The sequence below is a fragment of the Gymnoscopelus braueri genome (genome assembly GCF_963280865.1).
Source record: "Gymnoscopelus braueri genome assembly, chromosome: 1".
Taxonomy (NCBI): Eukaryota; Metazoa; Chordata; class Actinopteri; order Myctophiformes; family Myctophidae; genus Gymnoscopelus; species Gymnoscopelus braueri.
The window spans coordinates 1713627-1740103 of record NC_137603.1 but is presented as its reverse complement, the minus strand read 5'-3'; the positions used below and the strand labels follow the sequence as shown (position 1 = coordinate 1740103).

The window sequence follows — 26477 nt, the reverse complement described above, 5'->3', positions numbered from 1 at the left end:
TGGCACACCCCTACGCAACGCGTAAGTGCATTTCTTGTTCTTGCTATGCATTAGCCAAACTATTAAAGGTTTTCCCCAAGAGTGCCTTGGTCTCATCCCTGTGTTTTACAACTGGACATGCGTAGGTTTGGGGCTACGGTATACACACACAACTGGACTTAGGTTTAGAGCTACGGTATACACACACAACTGGACATAGGTTTAGGGCTACAGTAGAGACACACTGGGTGGACTGGACATATGTTTAGGGCTACAGAAGCTCTAGCCTCCCATATGTGTGCCATTTAGGTTCTTTGGTGTGACCATTTTTACGCCAGACCCCTGAACAGTGTTTGTGCCAAGTTTGGTGCCGGATTGGAGCAACGGTGTGGCCCCGGAGGGCTCCTTACTTTACTTTATTTGTTTATTTAGACAGGACAGAGCATATTAATGAACGTCACATGAACGTAAATTCACCGGATTTAGCAAGATGCTAATTTTCATCCGCAGTCCTCACACAAAACATAAAAACAGAAAAACAATAACATCAGAAAACAGACAAACGGTGAAATACAATTACATTACATCACATAGCCTAAAAAAAAAACTAAAATATGATCACAAATGGTTGCAGCTTTGGTTTTCAAGCAACCATCTTTTCACATTGAATTTAAAAGATGGAAATGTAGCACAATCCCTTATATGTAGAGGAAGGCCATTCCATGCTACACAACCCTGTACTGAGAGGACATTTTGACCGAAGGTTGTTTGCCGGTGCGGCACTTCACAATCTCCTCGAGTGGTTGCTCTGGTACTGATTCCTCTTTCAGGCTTCCTTTTAATGAATTCCCTTAGGGGGGGGCGGGCACAGACCATGTAAGGTCTTGTATATGACCCCAACCTGTTTGAACTTTTTGAAATTGTCGAAGCTAAAAAAATTGAGCCTCCTGAGTATGTTACAATGATGATAAGAGTGAGGCTTCCTGTCAAACACCTTGAGCGCACTTTTGTAGAGCTGTTCGATGGGTTTTAGGATCGTCCTGGCAGCAGTAAACTGGGTTGTACAGTGTGTGGCCCCTCAGAGGCCCCTGACACAGTAAGCCGGGTTGCACAATGTGGCCCCTGGTGTGACTACTGTCATCGCAGACCCCTTAACAGTGCTTGTGCCAGATTGGAGGCACCAGGGGCAATTGGGGGCCCCTGATGTGACCTTTCTGCAGTTTCTTTCTCTTTGGTCTCACCGCTTAAGGCACGGAAAATAGCACTGCCTCTTGCACTGATCTTAAAGGGAATGGCAGGTACTCTGATTGGATTGATTAAAGTAACGCCCAAACACACCCATGACTAATTCAGGGCTGTTTTACCGCATAGCGCCTTGGTGCAGTGCGCAGATTACTGCACCATAATAGCAAAATGGCATTGGTCACGCCTCCACGTCTTAAATGAAGGAATAAGACCTGGCGGTACTTATGTCGCGTAAAATAGGGCCCTGTGTCTCAGAGGAGGGCTGTGGATAGTTCAGAAACCTGCCTACCAGTGACATCATCGATGGAGAATCCAAGCTAATATAAACACCTTTCTCTTCCCGGAAAGTTAGCATGTTGAAATAGAAGACATTGGTCCTCATTCAGGAAGCGATATAAGAACGGATTTTCTCTTATTTAGTTGTTACTACCTTCTTTGTCGAGGCCAAGGATCATGACATAATTGATGGAGGACAACAGCTCTTGTGCAAATAAGTGAATTTATTAACAGCAAATAATTATGTTTACAGAAAATGAATTGAATTGATACAAACTTAAATCAGGTTAAACTTCAACAAAAACAAACTAACTTTATAGTGACGAGCTGCTGCCTGCCAACCCGTCGTTGCCATGGAAACGGAGAGAAGCGACCAATCCATGGGGCTGATCAATTCCCCACGTGTGGACTAGCCGACTGCCACGCCCCTGTGAAGTTGGATTATCAAATTCATGGGCTAAAGAAATACTATTGGTCTATTGATCCCAATTGTAACTATAAAACCCTGGATGATATTGCATGTGTTCAGCCCGTTACGTGTCCTCTACTAACGCCTGATTTATACTTTGGCGCACAATGGTGTTGAGCAGTGAACATTGCCAATCCACCTGCTCAGTTGCAGATGTGATGTGCTGGTAGCTTGTAGATCAGATGTGATGTGCTGGTAGCTTGTAGATCAGATGTGTTGTGCTGGTAGCTTGTAGATCAGATGTGATGTGCTGGTAGCTTGTAGATCAGATGTGATGTGCTGGTAGCTTGTATATCAGATGTGATGTGCTGGTAGCTTGTAGATCATCAATTTTCACACACCTAGATCGGATTTCTTCTCCCAAACTGTGTTTTTTGATGAAAACGGGCCATATTCAACAGTCTACAGCTACAGAATGGACGATCGCGGTTACAACATTTTTGTTCTGGTGGAAAGCAGAAAGGCTTGTGTTTCCATGGAGACATTGTTTGTTTACATCCGGGTTGAAAAAAAAAAGAACGGCGGCTCCTCAAACAAAATAAGGTAAAACCTCTGGCAAGGTGGATTAATGAATTATTTAATTCCTGGCAGTCAATGTGTTAAGAACAGGTTGATACATCCCGGGTAGGCTTTTCTTATTGTTTCACTTAAGAGAAAATACAGTATAAGAGAAATGTAACATTACATTGCCGATGATGTCACTTCAATCACTTATAAGTCAATCCTTCATAAATTGTCACTTGTGATATGGGCCATTCATAATGAGTACTTTTACCTTAAAGGAATAGTTCACCCAAAAAACATTTTCTATCAATTACAAACCCCATGAAGCCTTGAATTCATGGAGATTATTTTGTTTTTGTCGTTTTCCTGAGACAATTTGACCAGTGGAAAGATCCTAATGTTATGTCTCCCGTAGGAGACTCAATTGACCTGCATTTCCGCCGGTCATCACATTATTGTTTCAGGAATGAGACAAAAACTAAAAGATGTCATGGGGTGTGTAATTGATAGACAATTAGTAATTGTTTGGGTGAACTGGCCTGATGTGAAAAAAGTAGTTTAGAGAGTAGGAATGGATCCCATGATATTGTGAGTGGAAGTCTAACGCTGAGCCTAGCTCACAGAGGCAGCGGGTAGAGTCTGGGTTTGGATAATTAGTAGAAAGTCACGTTTCACAGCCTGGTCTGAACCCGCCTCCCGCCCTCACTGATTGGACGGGCGAGAGAACCAATGAAATTAAATGCTGCCCTCAGAAGGCATTCTAATGAATATAAGTCAGCTCCCTGAGGGGCGTGTCTTTCTGCAGGGAAACACACCATCACAATAATATAGTGGCTGATAGAGGGATAAATGACAGCTACAATATTTATATAAATAAAATAGTCTTAAAGTTACACCGTTTACCTTTAACAGAAAAACACTTTAATATTAATATTGATAGCAGCTAATTGATTAAATCAAAGACTGGATAGATATACCAACTGTAAAGACTCATTTATACTTTGTCATTATGATCTGATGCTGTCACAAAGAACAAAGCTCATAATCTGTAAAACTACACATGACTAAATGTATGGTTTGTGGCTTTTATTGAAGCACAGAGCTGTATACACAGTCAAACACATTTATAATACATCTCTGGTAGGTATGAACAGTTTATCAATAGAAAAGCAGTTTATATGCATTCAAGTTTAAAGATGTTCCCTCATGAGAACAACAGAGTATCAAACATGTGCAGAATGGTGTCTCAAAACACCTCAAGACGATTTTAGGAAACAGAACGGCATCTGTAATCAAACCTACATGTAGGAGAGAGATTTTAACATTGGAATTCACCATCATTCATGTAAATCAAAATCAATGAGAGATAAAAAAAGCTAAAGGGTTCAGTTGTTTGCAAAATCCCCCAAATACAGAAAACTTGATCCAGGCGGGAAACTGATGGGTCAAATGAAATGTTCTGAATTTAACATTTCCTGACAAAACATCCCTGAGATGTGAGATCCTGCTGATCAGTTCATTTCTAGTCATCAGACAACATTATGATCCTAATCAGAAGAAGAGTTTGTCCAAACCCAGTTGCTCATGAAGGTTGTGATCCATTTGACGAAGTGCAGTGATCATCTTCAGAGATGCTTGGTTCCCTTTATTTCTCACCATGTCGATGAATTGCCTAGCTTTCTCTTGGCTGTATGCCTTCGATCTGATGGAGTTCATCTCTTCATCGTTGAGAACCTTCTCTTCCAGCAGTTTGTCCAGCAGACCATTGAGCACGGGGTCCGACACTCGTTTGACGAACTCTGTTCGCACGGCGGACAGCAACGTCTCCGCTCCCTGTGATGTCATCATCGTTGTCGACACGTTTGGCTGACTCGGGCCGGCGTCTGGAAGGCATTTTGGAGGAAAGATAAGAGTCATTTATTGGCATCAAATAAAAAGCAAACAATGCACCTTAACACGTGAAAGGATGTTTGATTGATTAAAGTATAAATAGTCTAATGTTAACCACAACTTCCTCATATCATTGCTCATACAAATGTCTTAAGTAAGTTTAGTTAAGTAAGTCTTCTACACAAAATATACTTATGGTGGTGAAAGTTGAATAATAAATCAATTAAACTGAATAACTCTGAGGTGGATGAATAACTCTGTTTACCTTCCAGTACAATCTTTCCATTCCAGACCTGGTCGTCCTCAGGTCCCAGTATTGCCAACGAGACGACTTCTTCGTTGAGATCCATGTTCACCTCAAACGTTGGATGGAAATTTGGTCCAAAGTTCAGACGATAAACCACAGACTGAAAACAGAGATTAGATGGATAACTATACAACAATAAAACAGATTTATGAACCGCCCCCCCCCCCCCTCCTCATCTTCATGAGGATGTTATGTTCCCTGTGGACCTGCCATGTGATATTTTGTTTTACCTGTAAAGTTTCTGCCCTATTTCTCTCTTCTTTTTTTGCAACCATATTATGTCTAATCATGCACATACCTTATATGATAATCACCTTATGTTTAACCCAGAGATCTTCAACAGGGGGTACTGCAGGGGGTCCGCAAAATTGTTGTTAAAAACTATTTTTTCCCCAAAAAATGTCAATATGTCTTTAAACATAACAAGATACATTTTAATAGCTTAGTATTGAATGCACAATAAGATGGTTTGTACATATTTTGTAGAGAAAGGTCCTTTTGCACACCTTCTTGGATAGCCCTGAAACATGACTGTCATACCATGACAGTCATGTTGATACTTCTTCCTGTTTTTTTAAAATGTTACATTTACAACCAGCACATCTACATAAACGTTCAGATTTCAAATATAAAGTGCTCATAACCTCATGTACATACTGTATCTGATGGTCTCATACTGTGTGTATACTGTATGTTCTCTTTGACATGTTATTTAATGTTTTTTATTTTCCTTGCTCTCCCTTTCTCCCCCCTTATCTTCTTCTCCCTTGAACTAATTTCAAGGGAATCACTGTTATTGTATTATTGTGTTGTTGTTGTTGTTGTTGTTGTAACTTTGTTTAAAAATGTGCTATACAAATAAAGTTGTATTATTATTATCCACTTTTTACAACTGTAAACCAGTGATATGACAATAATCAGATGATTTTGAACTATTGTTTTGTAGTACATTAGCAGTGATAGTAATCATAGTATTAGTAATAGTACTAGCAGGATATTATCATGACTCACTCTGTTTAAACATACTAAAGTCAGGTTGTAGTTTTAATGTGTGATACCTCAGGTTGTACTTCATATGAAGTACACGTAGTCTGCAGTCTGTAGCGTTGGTTTCGGATGAAAACACATTCGGAGGTGGTCTCTTTGTATTTCTTCTCTGTATGATGTGTCTTCACCTACAATGACACCAACACACGACTTGTGACCAGATGGTTCAATCATCATGTCTGATACTTGTTTCCATCATCAATACCAGGGTATTTTGACTCACTAGTTTGTCTTTATAGGTCCACTATACAGCATATAAACTTTGATCTTAAATTGGCTGTCAGTGTCACTACAGACTAGCCTCTGGCTGTGTTTTCAAAATCTGAATGTAAGTTCAATAACTCAAACTCTGAGATGCTTGCTATTTAACAGATAACATTTTACCTCTTTGGCAGAAACATTACTCGGCAGCATCAACACAATCAGTTTCCTTGTTCGACGTTCTGGTGGTGGAAGGAACAGCAGAACCTGACCGTATGTTGATTTGATGTAGTTGTACATCTCGTTAATCTTCTTCCACACGAGTCCATAGATAGACAGGTGGGTCACATTCACAATCACATGAGTCTTGGTCACTTCCAGTGGTTCTAAGAGCTCTATCCCATCGTCTGTGATGTGGACCACAGCCAGGTTATAACCTGTGAAAGGGTTTTAAAACATCATAGATTACATTTCATGGTAAAAAAGCTCAAAAGAAACATGTGATGGCCCGCCGCGGGCCGCTGGCATAGCGGTCCAGGCACCTATAGGCTCAAGTGTAGCCTGACAGCGTGTCGCGGGTTCGAGTCCCGACGGCCTTTGCTACATGTCACTCCCCATTTCCTGTCAGCCTACTGTCCTATCAATAAAGGTTTAAAAGCCTAAAAACTAAATCTTTAAAAAGAAACATGTGATGTCTTTAACAACATGTATAAACCGTCTCAGTTTAACAGGAGGACATATTCATGACTCTGTTGTCAGATGCTTCCATCAAATACAACATCCCTTCATGGATTTAAACATAGTAATTGTTATATTATGTTGCATTTCGTCACCTTGCTAAACTAATGGCCTAAAGTCATTTTTTTTGAGGAAAATTATATTTTTGCTAAGTCAGCTCCTCATGACACTGGATCATGCTGTTCACTCCCCTTTTAGTATAATGGCCTAACTCTCTAGTGTGACTTAGGCCAAAAAAGTCAGATTTAATCCTATTTAAACCTATTTAAATGTCTTATGATACATAACTGACAGACAGTGTTATTTATATTTAAATAGTCATAATTTGTTATAAACATTTTGGGTGAAATGATTAAGAAATGTCATATAGTTTTGTTTTGGATCAGTTTTTTTTTTTCCTGAAAAACTTGAAAAATGACATAGGCCATTAGTTTAGCAAGGTGACGATTTTGTGTTTGGTCTGGTTAGCGTTCAGACAGGACTTTGTTTAGCAAACCAAAATGTGTAAACAAATGAACACGAGGTTGTACAGGCCGTTCAGAGGACATTTATAATGAAAATCACAATACTGCCAACATCAGTGTATTGTGATCATTTTCATGATTAAATGTTTGTATTCCAATCAAATAAGAACAGTGGAAGAACAGTTTTGCTTGGCCAAAAAAGTAGCCAAACAAACACACACTTCAGAGTCAAGACTGGGGAGTGGGCTGTGTGTGTGTGTGTGTGTGTGTGTGTGTGTGTGTGTGTGTGTGTGTGTGTGTGTGTGTGTGTGTGTGTGTGTGTGTGCGCGCGAGTGAGCGAGCGAGCGAGAGAGAGGCTCTTGATTAACAACGCACATTCAGTTTTCTGTCATTATAAGGTCTGTTATTAAAGGTCCAAAATAAATATGAACATCCCGACTTCTCTATTAAAAATAAACAAACTAATTTGTAAAAGGACTAAAGTATATGTGTGGCTGTTCCCTTGTGTCTCATTACAGAGCATTAATGTTAATGTAGTAATGCAGTGGCCATGACTAATACATGTAAACTATTATGTTCTGATGGGCCACTGTGCGCTCGGAACCGCTCAGAACCACGGGAAAGCCTTCCCGAGCAGGAAATAATCGTAGGGGAACCGGTTAAGACACTGCTGGTGTGCCGGAGAACAGCCTCTGGAGCCGCAGAGGTGCCCGGTGCACCGGGGAAGAACCGGCCGGAACCGCGGCGGAGCCGTTAGGAACCTGGATCGCCCGGGACAAGAACCGCCACGCCGGAGCCGGTAGGAACCAGTTTGGAACGGCATGTCCCGGCGTCGGATTTGGATCTCACAGTCCGTCCAGGTTGACGCTTCACCGCGGTCACGTTGTTTTCAAAAAGTCGTTGAGGTCTTTGTGTTGAGCAGAGCTGAGGGAGAAGAGCTAAGAAACTCTAATGAAGGACAAGGATCTTCAATCAAGGCCACTGAGGCGACTCATGACTCTGTACAACAAACTTTTCAAAAGTTATAGCAAAAGATATAAACTATGAAATATCAGAAAAGGGGGTGGGGCACATTAACTCCAATGAAGGACAAGGCCTCTCAAACGAGTCCAATGAGGCCACTTACAAGTGGCTACGACAATCGGTTCAATACAATGAAAGAGAAAAATAATTACCTCGAAGATCAGCTATTTTCACTTCCTGTTTGCCGGTGAAACAAGGACGTTTAACGCTGTGCCGCGGTCACACCATTTTACGAAAACTCACGCTTTTGATAAAGCTTTTCATCATTAAGGTCTTTTGTGTACTCTGAACGAGTTTGAGGCGGATCTGACAGTCCTCCTAGGAGGAGTTTGTTAAAGTACGACCCGTGAAAATGGCACTGGAACGCCACAATAAATTAAAAACGGCTGACTTCCTGTTGGATTTAGGTCATGGCTCCAAGAGACTTTTTTGTAAGTCAGGACATGATACAGGTGTTTAATTTTTTCTATACATGTAGGTGAAACCGTATTGTGGGGCTTCAACGTTGACATTTTATAGGGGGCGCTATTGAGCCATTAGGCCACTTGTGTAAAAATCTGTCACAAATGGACACTGGACACAGCACTGCTCAGGCAGCACGTGAATACATTAGAGGGTTTGCTTTTAAATATTATTATATCACTACATAATGTTATATCATTGACCTAAATGGCGTTATATCAGCAAGGATAGGGTGATTAAAGAAGGTTATGTCAGTATCAGAAATGACTTTGGACAGGTAGAAAACTTTAGTTAAACTTGCAGAGTGATGCATTACTTTACCTGGGTTACATCTTCTGATAGATGTACTTGAATGTTGACATAAAATAATAATCCTGTTTAGTGTTTCATTAGCTCCATCGTGACAAAATAGGCTACAGTCTACAGTCATCACACGTTGGAACAAAGGCAAAAGATAGCAAGGATTCAACAGTGATGTCACTACAGGAAGTAGCACGGACTAAGCTGTTTATAAACCATATTGACATCACTGACGAATCCTTGGTATCTTCATGTGACCGACTCAACTTTTCTCGGCTCTATGGAAAATCCTGGCGACGCAAGGTTATAGATTCACGGCGGGGAAAACTTGGAATTCCCGGCCGCCTTCTCGCGGACCGGTGGTACATGTCCCGCGGACCGGAACCAGTCCGCGGACCGGTGGTACTTGTCCCGCGGACCGGAACCAGTCCGCGGACCGGTGGTACATGTCCCGCGGACCGGCACCGGTGCTTGGGTACCCCTGCTCTACGGGAAGCAGCTGAGGCTGATTGAGTGCTTCTATCAATGTTGCCTGCGCTCTATCTTAAATATCAGATGGCAGGACAGCATTACCAACATGGAAATAAATGGAAGTCCTGGAGAAAGCTCAGTTACCACCTTGCTGGTTCGTCAGCTGCGCTGGACCGGGCATGTCTCACGTATGGAGGACACCAGGCTGCCAAAAGCAGTCCTTTACAGTGAACTGTGTCAGGGGAAGTGGGACAGAAGTGGACGGAAAGACGTAAACGCTTCAAAGACCAGCTCAAATACCAACTTACTGTTGCAGGCTTGGAGATTAAAACGTGGGAGTCCATGGCCACTGATAAAAACTCTTGGCGCCCTGCAGTAAACGACGTAAAGCTCATCAACATCAAGCAGAAAGCTACGATGGACAAATGTGCTCCTCGAAAGGGCGACAGATCTACCCTCTACCTCTACCGCAGCCACACCAGGCCAGGAGTTCAAGTGCACCAGTTGCCAGAAAATCTGTCGGTCAAGGATCGGCTTATATAGTCATCAACGTGCCGGCCTCAAAGGAAAGCAAAAGGACTCCAAACTCTAATCGTCATCGTGTGTGCGTGTGCGTGTTCGTGTGTGTGTGTCTTATCCTGCAAGATGTGTTTTTAAGCCTGTTCAAATATGAGAAATATCCCCTACAGCAGGTGAATAACAAAATGTGATATATTAGGCCTATGGTCAAACATGAAGGCATTTATTAGCAACTTAATTAATAACTTATCATTATTGCCCCCCCCACCCCGGGATCTAGTCACCCCACTTTTGAGTATGTTTAGGCCCTCAAAATAGAAATAATAAACGCTTATAGGGCTTTCAATAGGGCTTTGTGCTGGTGCAGTGCTCGGGCCCTAATGATAGTTAGTGTCTTCTGGCAAGATACATACCTTCACCTCCCTTCTGGGTTCTTGCATAGGTGTCTGCTTTCTTTAAGACAAAGAAGAGAGAGAAGGGGTATCATTATAAACCTTTATTCATTTATGTTATCTTTATTTTCACCAGGTTATTTCCAATCAGTTTACTGTATCATCTCTTTTTTCAAGAGAGACCTACAACATATTACTTGTAACTTATTACTCTGCGCGATTTCCAAAGTGCCAAACCGGAGTAAACTTCAGCAAACAACAAGGCAGGAGGTCTGCTCATACACAAAGACCTCAACGATGAAAAGTTTGAGAAGTAAATGGAGTAAATGGAGTTTAAGGAAAATTGAAAAGTGCTACAAAGTAACTATAGCAGGTAAACATCAAACGTAGCATCTGTCTGAACAACAAACCATCTAGCATAGGTTACATAGCATCTGTGGACAACAAACAACATACATAATATTTTTTAAAGAAAATCCAAGTGAATAAAATATGATCAGCAACTAGGGAAGTTATAAGTACAGATACAGCATCATCAGCTGCCACATTACAGGATGTGTGGAATATTTGAACCATATCCCCCTATTAAGTATTGTGTTTTGGATCACTGATTTTAGTATAAAGTTACCAAGTTTGTTTTGCGAAGACATTCAAATGCTATTCTCCCATATGTTTCTGTAGATCTGTTGGCCTTTCATTCTTTGTCACCTTAGAAACCTTTTCATCCATTGTTTGGAAGGGCACCCTGGGCCTTCTTCACTTGTTAGTCAAAGTTGAGTGTTTACAGTAGAACAGTGAAAATAGGGGGTTGAAAGAACCCTTTTGGCCAGATCATAGTTATCATATCAATTATCCTCCTTTCTTGAGAAGTTGCCAGTCTGTCTACTGCTCACACACAAAGCGACAATTTAATGTCTTCAATGAAGTTCATCGAACCAAAGTCTACAATCACTAACGTGTACAGGTTCTTGGATTCATTCAAAAGCTAACAACATGTTGAGTAAGATGGTTTACAAAGTTTCATGTGGAAATATGGTTTAATGTTTATCCCTGTTAATGTAATTCTCTGTAAATGCAAATTGGTTCGACCATTGACTGGGTGAGCTGAGTCCAGCCTCCAGCCTGGTTGAATGTGACTGGTCAAATGAGAACTAGGGGAGGAGTTTGAAAGTTAGGGATGATCCCTTGACTGAAAGGTATAAATTGTATTGATTGATGTGATTTTGTGTGCTCTGTGTCATTCGATCCAAGGACAGACACCTTGCTGTAATCGCTGTCTTGCAAATAAAGACTCACAAAGTATCTTCAACTCTGACTCAAGACTCTCTTCCAAGGCAGGCCTGCGACCTTATCACTGATAATATACGACAGATGAAATGACAGTGACTGCATTTTTATTTTCAACATTCATTCCTTTTCTAGATTCCCTTTAAAGGTTCAACCAGCAAAGTTTTCAGATGAAAAGGTTTATTGTCGTTGTCGGGTGTGAACACCTTGAATGTCCAAAACTGTTACTTTTCAGGAAATACATTATTATAAAAAAAATACCTGTGTTCCAATGGATCCAATGTAGTTATTATTTAGTCACAAGCTCATGTTAATACTTTTCATTGGTTGAATATTTAAACAAATCCACAGACAAACTTAACCACTTTCACACACAAACAAAAAAGCAAAAATAGAAGATCTACAAGCTCAAAAAGTGTCACAACGCTTTGCGTTGTGAGCTTGTAGGTTGGCTATTTTTGCTACCTTTGTGTGACACTAGTATGGTGAAGTAGGGCATTCATTTACGGGAGGGGAGAAAAAAACATAAATAATATGAGGTTTCTGCCAACAGTAACGATTATATTCTGACCTGGGTTGGGAGCTGGATGGGCCTCAGACGGTGTTCCTCATGAAGCCCAGTGGAGTGACAGGCAGAGCACAGGTCATAGTCAGGACACACTGTACACTTATACCTGATCCCCACAACACTTCCCTCACAGCCGTCACAACCCACTCCAGGATGCAGGATGTAAGGATCTGGAAAACAAAACAAGATAAATATATCAGTAATCAGTATGAATTGAGTAAAATGAATTGAGTAAAACACACCTCATGGTGGCGCTATACCAGGACAATGTGAATACTTTTTAACGGAGGTTCTTCCGCGGCCAACTGGGAGTGTGCTTTCAAAGTTTCTCAATGATGGGACCAGCAAAGCTTGTGGCACTATGTGCAAATGTGCTTCTCCTGAAAACTTTGAAAGCCAATCGTAGTCAAACAAAGATCTGACAGATACATCTTGATCACATGACTCCAGAGATATGGCGTAGCAATTTGGGTAAGGTTTGGACAAAATCGGTAGGAGTAGCAGTAAAAACTGTGTTATACAAATAAAACACAACATAGCGTAAAACATTTCAGGAGGAAATGGCCGTGGCTTATTTGGGGAGTTCCGTAAATATTGAAGAAATCCAACCTTCAAAAACCTTGCTATAACCTTCAAAAGTTATAGCAAAAGTGAGGAACAATAAACTGTCGACCAATCAGAAAAGGGTGTGTGGCTAAGTAACACCAATGAAGAACAAGGACTCGAAACCGAGTTCAAAGAGGCCACTCACAAGTGGCTACGACAAGCAGGTCAAAAGTTATGGCAAAATATAGGAATTTATAATTATCGACCAATCAAAAAATCACATTACACCAATGAAAGACATGGACTCTGATCTGATTCCAATGACACCACCCTCAAGTCAGAATGGTAATCAGCTCAAAAGTTACGTAGAAAATCTTCACCTTGTAGATCGGCTATTTTCACTTCCTGTTTGGTGTTGAAACATGGACGTTTAACGCCATGGTCACAACGTTTTACGAAAACTCACAAATTTGATAACTTTGCATCGTTATGGTCTTTTATGCCTGATTAGCGAGTTTGAGGTGGATCTGACCATCCTCCTAGGAAAGGTTTGTTAAAGTACGACCCGTGAAAATGGCATGAAATGCAATAAAACGCCGCAATAAATGTAAAATGGCTGACTTCCTGTCTTGTTTAGGTCAAGGCTCCAAGAGACTTTTATTATGTAAGTTGGGACATGATACATGAGTGTATCAATACATGTAGGTGAAACCGTATTGTTGGGCTTCAACTTTGACATTTCGTAGGGTGCATAATTGAGCCATAAATGATTTAAAAGAATTGCCAGTGTGTGCAAAGTTGCGCAACTTTTTGAGTACGGTTAGGTCCTCAAAAATGCGACTCATTTGTGCTCCAATTAATAATTAAAGCTGCAAGCAGCGATGATCGGGCCCTCGCATCTCTGTCCACGTTAGGGGCAAAGAGTCTCCTACTGAGTCTCCTATTGACCGATGACCCGGTCAATCTGCATGTGACCGATGACCCGGGCACTTAAGTACTTAAGTGATTATAGTGAGTAAAAAGTAACTTTAAGGGCAAGGTTTGGGTTGTGTAGTTACCTTGCCATGATGTAACTCCAAAGGTGGACAAGAAATGAAAAATAATTGCTCCATTAATTAGAAATTGATAATTCAAAATATGCTCCTCATTGACTTACATTGTACACTGAAACAGCTCTCAAAGTCACTCTTTTAGCCCGTAAACGGACACAAACGAAGCTGATTCAGACAATATAGAACATCACCAAACCCAGTACTGTACTTTTTAATAAAAATGTCAATTTCCTGGTGATTTTACTATTTGAAGATCCGGATCCGGATCCGCCGATCCAGTCCGGGTTTTCTTTCTAATAAAAATGGCAAAATCAACAGTAAGTTAACATTTTTATTTAAAAAAAAAAACAGTACTGGGTTTGATGATGTTCTATATTGTCTGAATCAACTTTGTTTACGTTCGTTTACATGCTAAAAGAGCGACTTTGAGAGCTGTTTTACTGTACAATGTAAGTCAATGGGGAGCATATTTTGAATTATCAATTTCTAATTAATGGAGCAATTATTTTTTATTTCTTGTCCACCTTTGGAGTTACATCATGGCAAGGTAACTACATAACCCAGACCTCTACCAAAGTGGTCTTGCCTTTTAATTAAGTAAAAGTACAATTTGTTTCACCCTAAAAACAGTCAATATTCACTGTTTACATGTTTGAGAGTGAGAGAAACTTGTCCTCAAATGGCATTTGCTATTAACAGTAAAATAAAGTTTGGATTTAAGAAAAATAAATGACTTTTTACCTTCTATGGCATATGGGTCAATTTTGACCATTAACACCACAGACGTCACTATTTTGAATAATATTACCAATTTGTAAAGTTAAAAAACAAAAACAAGTTAATTTAATGTCGTTGCAACTTTAATGAAGCCCAGACAGCTCATGAGTCTTACCCGTCTCATCTTCAGATGCCTCCAGATCTTTCACAAAGTTGGAAGGGAAATTCCCAAACTTGCCATTCAAGCTGCCGTACCACCAGCCATCTTCAACCTGAAGGCACAAGACATAAAGCATTGTTTATGTAGCGGTTTGAAAATGGTACCTTTCTTTGTGGTTGCTGGGGTGCCAGTCAGGGCTGGCCTGACAATAGTAACTTCATAAACTTAAATAATAATAGCAATTAAGCAAAACTCAAACGCTACAAAGGGTGCATGTATCTAGTCAAAACCATCTCATGAACCCTTGCAACTCAGAAGTAAACCATAAACCAATTTTAAATATCAGAAACCTTGAATGCACACAGGGAAAACACAGTTCACAAGAGTAATAATAAGTAGACACAACACAGAGAATTTCAGTTGAGGTTTTTTTTTGTATTCAAAGTCAGGGGAGCAAGGGAATTCAATCACAGTCAAGAATAATCTGTTTTTAAAGAAATCCACTTCAGGTTTTTACTTCCCACAAAACAAAACCCAAACTCAACAAAATCCCTTTAAGGTACTCTGTACCAAAATCAAAATAATAATTCCCCAAAAAAGTTTAAAAAAGTTTAAATCAAATAATAATTCGGAATTCCTCTTCTTTTAGACAAACAGATTTCTGACCGACCTATGACTCCCCTCCAGGGAATCCTGACCGTAATTTGGCCGGTGCCGTTTGGTTCCCGTTCCTTTAGCAAACAAACAACAGCACTCAGTGAAGCCTAGCGATGATGCCGTTAGCCTTTGTCTTCAGATGCGTGGACTGTGGAGACCTCTGGGAAGGACTGCAGAAGGTTTTCCATGGCGAAACGCAAAATTAACTTAAACTGACAGCTAACTAAAACAAACAGTCGCGCTAAACAGCTCCGTGGTGTGAGACCAACACTTCCTCCTTCTCCCCACACACTCTACTCACTCCTCCTCCATTCATAAAAAGACTTCTGGCTGCACGTTGATTTGCTGCGGGTGAGTGAGCGTTTACCAGTGGTTGATTCAACGGAGTAGTGTGTATATGGGCGTGCTTTACAAATTATACTTAATATGATGAATTAAGTTCAACTAATGCTGAACTAATGCTAAATAAGGTACTTTTAACTCACTTTGATTACTAGGTCTGATAGGTATGATTTTGTACCATTTTCTAATGGATCTAAAGTGTACCATTTTCCATTTGTATGTGTTAATATGGTTAAAAGAGTCCGTGCCTCTCTGGCAGCCTGCAACAGTGTTTTGGTCTGAAGGGCTCCTTCTGGTATGTCAACAATATTAGATAGCAGGTTAACCTCGATACCCCAACCTTGGTTGCCCAGGAAACTGAGCCATTCAAGCCATAAGTTACGGCTGACGTGATGACGAAAGGCGTAACCCCACGTTATGTGTATAATTACTCTGTATCTCTGTTTTAACGTCAGAAGAATATATCTGGAACCATGCATGTCCAACACTTGTAAGATCTCTTCTCTGGAATAAACCCAAATACTATTATAACACGTTTCCTTCCTCCGTTTATTGAGGTAATTAATTATTATCTGACCGATAGATATGGACCTGTATTTAGTAGGAAAAATAAAGCTATCAAGGTCTATACGACCACTTCCTGGTAAACCGGAAGTGAACAGATCTAATTCCGGGTTGCACCATTGAACTCCACACCCGTCAGAGAGTGTGTGGGTTTCAACGCAATCTGACAAAGCGGAAGTAGGAAGGAAAAACGGACGTGGTCTTTAGACGTGCCCGCCCTCTGCTTAACGAGATGACACTCTAGATTCGAAAGTTGGCTTATGTCAAAGTAATTTGGAAAATTAAGTAAACATTTGAAAAGAATTATGGTTTAATGTAATTATGTCTGAGTGGAATACACTCCTCTCATTCTTTAGTATTTGCTATATCTGTTGTAGACTCCTTGGCTCCTGAACATTTGCATTTCTTTCGTTACTATGCTAGTTTGTGGTTGGGTTGCAGGAGAAAAGGTGTTGGCTAGGTATGTCTGTATACAGAAGGGGTTTCCTTTGATGAGTGGGGTATTTAAGCCTGAGTCAGTCAGTGTGTCCTTTGAGTTCAAACTGGCTGGATATTCCGATTCTGTGCTGTGATGCTTTGATGTAAGTTTGTAACTTCATTTGATATCAAATTATATCACCAATTCTTCTAAAACTGTGAATGTGTCTGTGCCTTATTTTGTCTATTCTGTTTGACTGAGTTCCCATTCAGATTCTGCTTTGACACTTAAAACTCCTTGGCTTAACAAAGAAAAAAGTTATGCATTCAAATACCGTTTGAACCACAAAAACGTCCAAAGTTTTGTGAGCTGTTTAAAGTTTTAATCACGTTTCTACGAAAAAATTATGCCAGAGTTGTAAAGGTGAGGTCGATTTGAAGATTAGATCTCATAGATTCTCTGTGGGATGAAAAATGTATGATTTAAGTTAAATATTTCCTTTTAAAATGAGCTTTTAACACATTGGGTGCCAGAGGTTTATTAAAATATTATACGTTGAGTGCCAGCATTTCTTCCATCCACTTGCGTTATACATTTTGTGCTGTGAGAAGCCCCGACGCGGAAATGCATGTAAACAAAGCGTGCGTGCGAGACGGCGGAGGGTCCCGACTAACGCCTGGAACAATAATATTTCCAACGCGACCCTCCATTGCAGCGTGATCGCCGATCGAAAACGGCTCGTTTCCACCACATTAAAAAGAAATGGAGATATTAAGCTTTTAATCAAGGAGATAACATTGAAAACGCCGACCGGAAGGATTTTTGACATGGAGCCACATCCAGCCTCTTCTTCTCAGAAACTGCTTGGGTGATGTCAAAGTTTCGTTTTAGCGCCCCACGTGGCCCACATGTATAAAAATAGAATTGGGTCAAAAACGGTCCGGACCGTTTTCGGCACTTCTCGTTTGGACCCTCAAAAACGGTCCGGACCGTTTTTGGCATTCAATGTGTTAAGTGAACTTTGGGTGTGAAAGGAGCCCTAAAGTAAGCCTAAAAGGTCCAAAAAATTACTTATTTTCTATCAATTACACAGCCTATGAGTCGTTTGTTTTTGTCACATTCCTAAGCCAATAATTTGATGACCGGCGGAATAGAGACATTAGCTTACAAACTACAATCGGGCGCTGACTCCAACTAGGTTAATTGACCCTGCAGGGTGACATGACATGCAAATAACCAATAGAAAACGAAAGGTCTTACAAAAGCAGCCAAAGTATAGACCAGTAGCATTGCACCATTACCAGATGGTAATGGTGGTAGCAGACATGGCACCAAATATGGATTATGGAGCATGGAGTTATGCCTCTGATATTCACACACACACATGGCATCTATGGCCACAGACGATGTCACATCAAATCAAAGGCTGATTCCATTAGCCCGCCTGGTGACCTCTCATTCCCCAGGGTTTTCTGTGTTGTGTGACACGATTTGGTTGACCATTTAGCTATCACAACAAACACACTGCCCTCCACTGCCTATCTGTCTCAGGACTGAGACAGATAGAGTTTTGATTACAAAAAAAAATAAAAAATAAGAAATGGTTATGAGAAAACTAACAGGAAACAGTTTTCTAACCAAGGACCAAATGATTTGTTTATGCGCTCAAACGTTACTAACCCCAATTGTGTTTTAAAGTCATTGCATAATTTCATGATAAACTAACTAATTGAACTGATATTTGATTCATGTTTACTATCTATTGGTTGCAATTGTGGTGTTGAGTTCAATGAAAAACCACCTGAGAAGCCAACTAGGATGTTTAAGAATGTATAATTATTAGCTACAATGATGTCATGTGAGAAGGGAATCATTGATGATGATTTGGATAATGACATGAGGTCACACCTTTTGCCTGGTGTCACCCAATCACAAGAACATGGAGGAGGGGATGATTGCTTTACAAATGTCCTGCTCCACTTCTATTCTATAAGCTCAGAAAATCTCCTACTCTAAGGCCCTGTTTAGACTGCTGTCAAATCCAGTCAAATCCGATTTATTTCTCAAATCCTATCTATTGGCCCGACTGTTCACACTGCACTGTGACCAGATCTGATCTGTCACAGGTCTGTGTGTTCAGACTGATTTAAACAACGTCAACCCAAAGCTGCCCTCCATCGACATATGTGCTTTGGTTACCGTGCTAACGACGTAGGCGTCATGACTTTTATCTCTATATGTGTTCCTCAAATTCTTTATTTTCCTCTGACACTGCAGATAGGACCCATCTTCTGCCATGCCGTGAGATATGTCTTCATATCTTCATATCATATACGGAAGCTTCAAAGTGATTCGTGGAGTGTGACTGCCGATGAGAGGAAGACGAGACGAGATCTTCACCAGGTTTGGTCTAGCAGTCCAACTGCATTATTTCTGTGGCAACATAGCTTAGGTTTAGGCTAACCTATGTTGTGACCCTGGACATTGTGCCAACTTTCCTCTCTCTCTCTCTTCCCCTCTTTCTTTTCCCTGAGGGCCTTTCTCAAATATTTTTTCTTCTCATCTCAATTCATCTCATTTTCATCTCAATTCATTTTTGTGGTTTATGTACTTAGTGACTCAGGTGGTTGGAGTGTAACTGTTTTACTGTCCTTTATCAGTTGTAACCCAGTGCCTATACTATATCTTCAATAAACGACTTCATATATAGTAAGAAGTTGTTTGCCTTCTCTCTTTAACGATAAATCATACATGGGATATGTACCTTGCTTACGAAAAGAACTCACGTTACATTAAGTGACATATTTTGATGTTTATGGATATTTATTGATCATAATATTTTTTCAGTTTTATGGATCATAAATACTAATAAATATCTAGTCTCATACAGCGTTCCCTTGCTACACCAGTATACCAGTACCAGTACATACAGCATGACTTCAATGACAAGCTCTGCTTCTTAATCCACATTATACATACAGGGTGTGCAACAAACAATGGCTGAGATGTAATATCAATGACAATGCAATTATTATATGTTTTACCCATTTTCTTATCTTGTCACAATAGTTAGTAAGTTTTCCAGGTTGGAGTTAGTTAATACAGCAGCTGTCCTCCTGCTGCTTAGCCTGTTAGCTAGGTGAGGGTAATAAATGTACCTCTTTAATGAAGTCAATGATGTCTCCCACTCTGAGCTCCAGTTCATCCTCATCCTGTGGCAGGAAGTCAAGCAACACCTCACACTGTCTCTTGTTCTGCTCTGTAATGACAAAGACAAGACAGAATATACCAGTTAGACCACAAGCCTGCTCAACGGCAGAGAATATAGAGACATCACCTCTGTGTGTGTGCGTGTGCGTGTGTGTGTGTGTGTGTGTGTGTGTGTGTGTGTGTGTGTGCGCGTGTGCGTGTGCACGTGTGCTGTGGGATGGGTCTATTTTTCCAAATCATGAATCATGATGTATTGTCTGATTGACCCCACATTTCAATGTATTGATGCCCACAGTGAGTTCTCCACCAGAATAACTTTCACTTCTGTCCATTGTGTGAATTACAAATGCAAAACGTTTGTCATAGAGACACCATTTACCCCCAAGGATTCCTCGGGTCATGACAGCTGAACCCACGACTTGCGTCGGGGCAACACATGACATTTCTCTGAAGATGATGCCCTAACGCATGGTTACCCAATAGGCGGCCCACGGGCCAATTGCTGCCTACGAGACATTTTATACAACACTTTGACATTTTGTAGGGGGGGCTATTGGGCCATTAGGCTACGCCCCTTTTTGAGACCAATAAAATATGTATTTTTTTTCGCAAATTGAGATGTGTGTGCAAAGTTGTGAAACCTTTTTAGGCCCTAAAAACCTAAAAAATGCAATTCATTTGTGCTACAAATAATAATAAACACTTGCAGTGTTCGGGCCCTAATACAAAATATATAATTATAAAAAATATCTATACCGTATATGACTTACAGCAGCTTTAAGCATCATAGCATCACCTAAAATACCCCCCCCCCCCAATAAAAAACATGCCTAAACCCAAATGTAATACAATATCACACAGTGTGTTTCAACATAGTATTGTCTGTTATTCTTTGTCCCTTTGAACAAGGACCTTGAAAGTGATGACACAATGGTAAGAGCAGTCAGTGCTCACCACAGTGTGGCAGGTGTAGCTGACTCACCAGGTGTGATGTCACAGTGTGGCAGGTGTAGCTGACTCACCAGGTGTGATGGCACAGTGTGGCAGGTGTAGCTGACTCACCAGGTGTGATGGCACAGTGTGGCAGGTGTAGCTGACTCACCAGGTGTGATGGCACAGTGTGGCAGGTGTAGCTGACTCACCAGGTGTGATGTCACAGTGTGGCAGGTGTAACTGACTCACCAGGTGTGATGGCACAGTGTGGCAGGTGTAGCTGGCGGACAGACTTCTGAGGACACTGGATGTCAAACAGAGGACCTGCAGGAGTCCCTCCTGTTGACTGGAGACATCTTTCATCCCACTGAACAGTCCTGTAGAGGACTTCTCCTTCCCCTGTCGTTCCAAACACCAACCCTGTGTCACTGCACTTGAACAGCCCCACCCCGGGGACCTGGAACCTGTGACACAAAACAATCATTTGTATTAATATATACAAATTGTATTATTAGCTGTCATGTTGCCACTTCACATCAAGTTCCACATTGCTTACAATTGGTTTACAATACAAATTGTTGTTCTTTTTTTAATGTTTATTTAACAGGTACGATTCAAGTAACATCAGACAGATTTATTACATGTAGGGTTTCTAGAAAAGGATAATTTGTGACCCATGATTACAGACACGTAAAAAAGTAATTGAAACAAACAGTGATTAAAACAAAGAGCAATGACATTCCTGAAATAATCATCTAAATTCATAAATCAATGTAATAGGCTTCCAACAACTTGGGATGGCAAAAAAAAGCAGCTAAACGGCTTGCACAATTCTGTGGAATCTCTTCTACCGCCAAATATGGCGAAGACGCTGTTATTTGTACCCCTGAAGGCCAGGGTGTGGGGGTATTTGTCCATGATTTGCTGACTGTAAATTTTTTACAGCACCTTGTAATATTTGTGTCCTTGTATTGTATCTCTTATGTGGACATAAATAAATGAGTGTGTGTGTGTGTGTGTGTGTGTGTGTGTGTGCATGCGTGCGTGCGTCTTAGTGATTGGTCTCTTTGATAAGAAGCTACCAATGAAGATGTTTAGGACGACTGACCTGTATTCGTTGGTTGTGTGTTCTGTGAGCACGATGGGGGAGAAACTGGATGGTCTGTAAGACAAACAAAACAAAGAAACACAGAAACAAAGAAACTAAATTAGATTGTGAAGTTTATAATATTTGAGCCATGTTTTATACTACTGAAAGAATACAAAATAATAGTGAAAATAGCTAATCTACAAGCGCACACCACTTGTAGATCGGCTATTTTGGTGTACAACTACTTTAAGTATAACTCAGACTTAAGGGTTAAAGTTAAAATGACCAAACAAAAAGGTAAAAAATTCATTAATTAACACAGGCAGATCTACAAGCTCACATTGTGATCTATTTTTTAAAGATATTTTATTGACTAAAACTCATTTTCTCTAATATTTCAGTTTTAGGTAGTTTTATAAACACAATACAGTTTCAGTTATATTTTTTTCTGTAAAGCTTTGATGTTATTTTTATTTCAGTATCTAAAATGTTTTTACATTTCTAGTTATTTTGATAGTTTTAGTTCACTATAATAACCCTGGTTGTGTGTTTTATTTGGCTTTGTTCTCCAGACTTTGTTATTAATAGTAGTAAGAGTAATGTAGAGTAACGTAGATGAATGTAGAGACATTAATTATGAAAAAAACAGATCCAGTAGAACTAAGACTAGTGGAGAAGAGATCCAGTAGAACTAAGACTAGTGGAGAAGAGATCCAGTAGAACTAATACTAGTGGAGAAGAGATCCAGTAGAACTAAGACTAGTGGAGAAGAGATCCAGTAGAACTAAGACTAGTGGAGAAGAGATCCAGTAGAACTAGGACTAGTGGAGAAGAGATCCAGTAGAACTAAGACTAGTGGAGAAAAGATCCAGTAGAACTAAGACTAGTGGAGAAGAGATCCAGTAGAACTAAGACTAGTGGAGAAGAGATCCAGTAGAACTAAGACTGGTGGAGAAGAGATCCAGTAGAACTAAGACTAGTGGAGAAGAGATCCAGTAGAACTAAGACTAGTGGAGAAGAGATCCAGTAGAACTAAGACTAGTGGAGAAGAGATCCAGTAGAACTAAGACAGTGGAGAAGAGATCCAGTAGAACTAAGACTAGTGGGGAAGAGATCCAGTAGAACTAAGACTAGTGGAGAAGAGATCCAGTAGAACTAAGACAGTGGAGAAGAGATCCAGTAGAACTAAGACTAGTGGAGAAGAGATCCAGTTGAACTAAGACAAGTCATTTTATGATTGGCTACGCTCAGGTGTAACAATCCAAAAATAGACAATCTACAAGCTCAATAAGCGTCACAGACGCATTGTGAGCTTGTAGATCGGCTATTTCCGGATAAATACTGTCAATAACAGATCTATAAAACATCTACATGTTATAGATCATGTTATAAACACTGACAATAACAGATCTATAAAACATCGACATGTTATAAATACTGTCAATAACAGATCTATAAAACATCTACTTGTTATAGATCATGCTATAAACACTGAAAATCACAGATCTATAAAACGTATGTACACACACGCACATGTTATAGATCATGTTATAAACACTGAAAATCACAGATCTATAAAACATCTACATGTTATAGATCATGTTATAAACACTGAAAATAACAGATCTATAAAACATCTACATGTTATAACACTGAAAATAACAGATCTATAGAACATCTACATGTTATAGATCATGTTATAAACACTGAAAATAACAGATATATAAAACATCTACATGTTATAGAGCATGTTATAAACACTGAAAATAACAGATCTATAACAAATCTACATGTTATAAACACTGAAAATAACAGATCTATAAAACATCTACATGTAATAGATCATGTTATAAACACTGACAATAACAGATCTATAAAAAATCTACATGTTATAGATCATGTTATAAACACTGAAAATAACAGATCTATAAAACATCTACATGTAATAGATCACGTTATAAACACTGAATATAACAGATCTATAAAACATCTACATGTTATAAACACTGCAAATAACAGATCTATAAAACATCTACATGTTATAAACACTGAACATAACAGATCTATAAAACATCTACATGTTATAGATCATGTTATAAACACTGAAAATAACAGATCTATAAAACATCTACATGTTATAGATCATGTTATAAACACTGACAATAACAGATCTATAAAACATCTACATGTTATAACACTGAAAATAACAGATCTATAGAACATCTACATGTTATAGATCATGTTATAAACACTGAAAATATATGATCTGTAAAACATGTACATGTTATAAACACTGAAAATAACAGATCTATAAAACATCTACATGTTATAGAGCATGTTATAAACACTGAAAATAACAGATCTATAACAAATCTACATGTTATAAACACTGAAAATAACAGATCTATAAAACATCTACATGTAATAGATCATGTTATAAACACTGACAATAACAGATCTATAAAACATCTACATGTTATAGATCATGTTATAAACACTGAACATAACAGATCTATAAAACATCTACATGTTATAGATCATGTTATAAACACTGAAAATAACAGATCTATAAAACATCTACATGTAATAGATCATGTTATAAACACTGAATATAACAGATCTATAAAATATCTACATGTTTTAGATCATGTTATAAACACTGAAAATAACAGATCTATAAAACATCTACATGTAATAGATCATGTTATAAACACTGAAAATAACAGATCTATAAAACATCTACATGTAATAGATCATGTTATAAACACTGAAAATAACAGATCTATAAAACATCTACATGTAATAGATCACATTATAAACACTGAATATAACAGATCTATAAAACATCTACATGTTATAAACACTGAAAATAACAGATCTATAAAACATCTAAATCTTATAGAGCATGTTATAAACACTGAAAATAACAGATCAATAACAAATCTACATGTTATAAACACTGAAAATAACAGATCTATAAAACATGTACATGTTATAAACACTGAAAATAACAGATCTACACAACATCTAAATGTAATAGATCATGTTATAAACACTGAAAATAACAGATCTATAAAAAATCTACATGTTATAGATCATGTTATAAACACTGAAAATAACAGATCTATAAAACATCTACATGTTATAGATCATGTTATAAACACTGAAAATAACAGATCTATAACAAATCTACATGTTATAAACACTGAAAATAACAGATCTATAAAACATCTACATGTAATAGATCATGTTATAAACACTGAAAATAACAGATCTATAAAACATCTACATGTAATAGATCATGTTATAAACACTGAATATAACAGATCTATAAAACATCTACATGTAATAGATCATGTTATAAACACTGAAAATAACAGATCTATAAAACATCTACATGTAATAGATCATGTTATAAACACTGAATATAACAGATCTATAAAACATCTACATGTAATAGATCATATTATAAACACTGAAAATAACAGATCTATAAAACATCTACATGTTATAAACACTGACAATAACAGATCTATAAAACATCTACATGTTATAGATCATGTTATAAACACTGAAAATAACAGATCTATATAACATCTACATGTTATAAACACTGAAGATAACAGATCTATAAAACATCTACATGTGTGTGTGAGTGTGAGTGTGAGTGTGTGTGTGTGTGTGTGTGTGTGTGTGTGTGTGTGTGTGTGTGTGTGTGTGTGTGTGTGTGTGTGTGTGTGTGTGTGTGTGTGTGTGTAACTTACTCTATCTGACACAAAGACACTGAGGAGGAGTCAGTCCCCACACCGAACCCAGGATAGAGAGGTTCAGTGAATGTGGTCTGGAAGGTGTGCAGGTGTGTGTGTGAGTCAGAGGACATTCTGTAGAAAGACAGGACGCCAGCAGACCAATCCACATACACTGCTACTCTGTAGACACTGACCTCACTGACCTCACTGACCTCACTGTCCTCACTGACCTCACTGACCTCACTGTCCTCACTGACCTCACTGTCACCATGCACTGCCACTCTGTAGGAGTCAGAGGGACGGACAGGGAGGAAGGTTATCTTCTTATTGTGAAGGACAGAGTATCTGTTGTTTCCACCTTCACAACGCAGACTCCAGGACTTGTCATTGAATCCAAGCAGACAGTCAAGACCCCCTCCTCTCCTGTTGATTCCTCTGTAAGTCACTGCTATATTAACCCTTCCACTCCACTCTACCTCCCAGTAACAGCATCCAGTCAGACCCTCTCTACACAGAACCTGTGGCATGATCTGAAATCTGTCTGGATGGTCTGGATAGGACTGACGCTCTCTGGTCCCTGTCACCTTTCTGTTGTTCTCAGACAGAGAGAGGAGTGGGCATGTTGTGTTTGTGTCCAGTGTGAGAGGACAGACACCTGATGGAGAGAACAACAAATACTATTTAATTACATCACAAAGTACTCAGTAGAGATGTAATAGTATAACATGTCACAGTACAGTATCTAACAAAATACCACAGTATTATGGTATTTAATACTACTCACCCCCCCCCCCCCCTCCTCTCTTAATGAATCATATTATAGCCAGTGGTGGACAAAGTACTCAACCCTTATATTTGAGTCAAAGTATAGATACTCAAGCATTACTCAACTACCAG

At 39.3% G+C, this 26477-nt stretch overlaps 1 protein-coding gene across 3 annotated transcripts in view; it reads right to left on the bottom strand.

The window, feature by feature from the left end:
- Positions 1-3534: 3534 nt before the first annotated feature.
- The window catches only part of LOC308087534 (NACHT, LRR and PYD domains-containing protein 12-like), a 135356-nt gene continuing 112413 nt past the window's right edge, over positions 3535-26477 (bottom strand). For 2 of the 3 annotated variants that reach the window (XM_080431469.1, XM_080431470.1), the window contains exons 18-28: positions 25596-26235; positions 21850-21903; positions 20991-21205; positions 19757-19857; positions 14633-14729; positions 12146-12312; positions 10309-10348; positions 6102-6355; positions 5729-5845; positions 4629-4770; positions 3535-4356 (exon numbers count right to left, since the gene is read on the bottom strand). In XM_080431469.1, coding sequence (XP_080287595.1) covers positions 4025-4356; positions 4629-4770; positions 5729-5845; positions 6102-6355; positions 10309-10348; positions 12146-12312; positions 14633-14729; positions 19757-19857; positions 20991-21205; positions 21850-21903; positions 25596-26235 — 2159 coding nt within the window. In that variant the 3' untranslated portion in view covers positions 3535-4024. Of the gene's footprint in view, positions 4357-4628; positions 4771-5728; positions 5846-6101; positions 6356-10308; positions 10349-12145; positions 12313-13976; positions 14034-14632; positions 14730-19756; positions 19858-20990; positions 21206-21849; positions 21904-25595; positions 26236-26477 lie in introns of those variants that run through there. The other variant, XM_080431471.1, reaches the window with a different exon arrangement.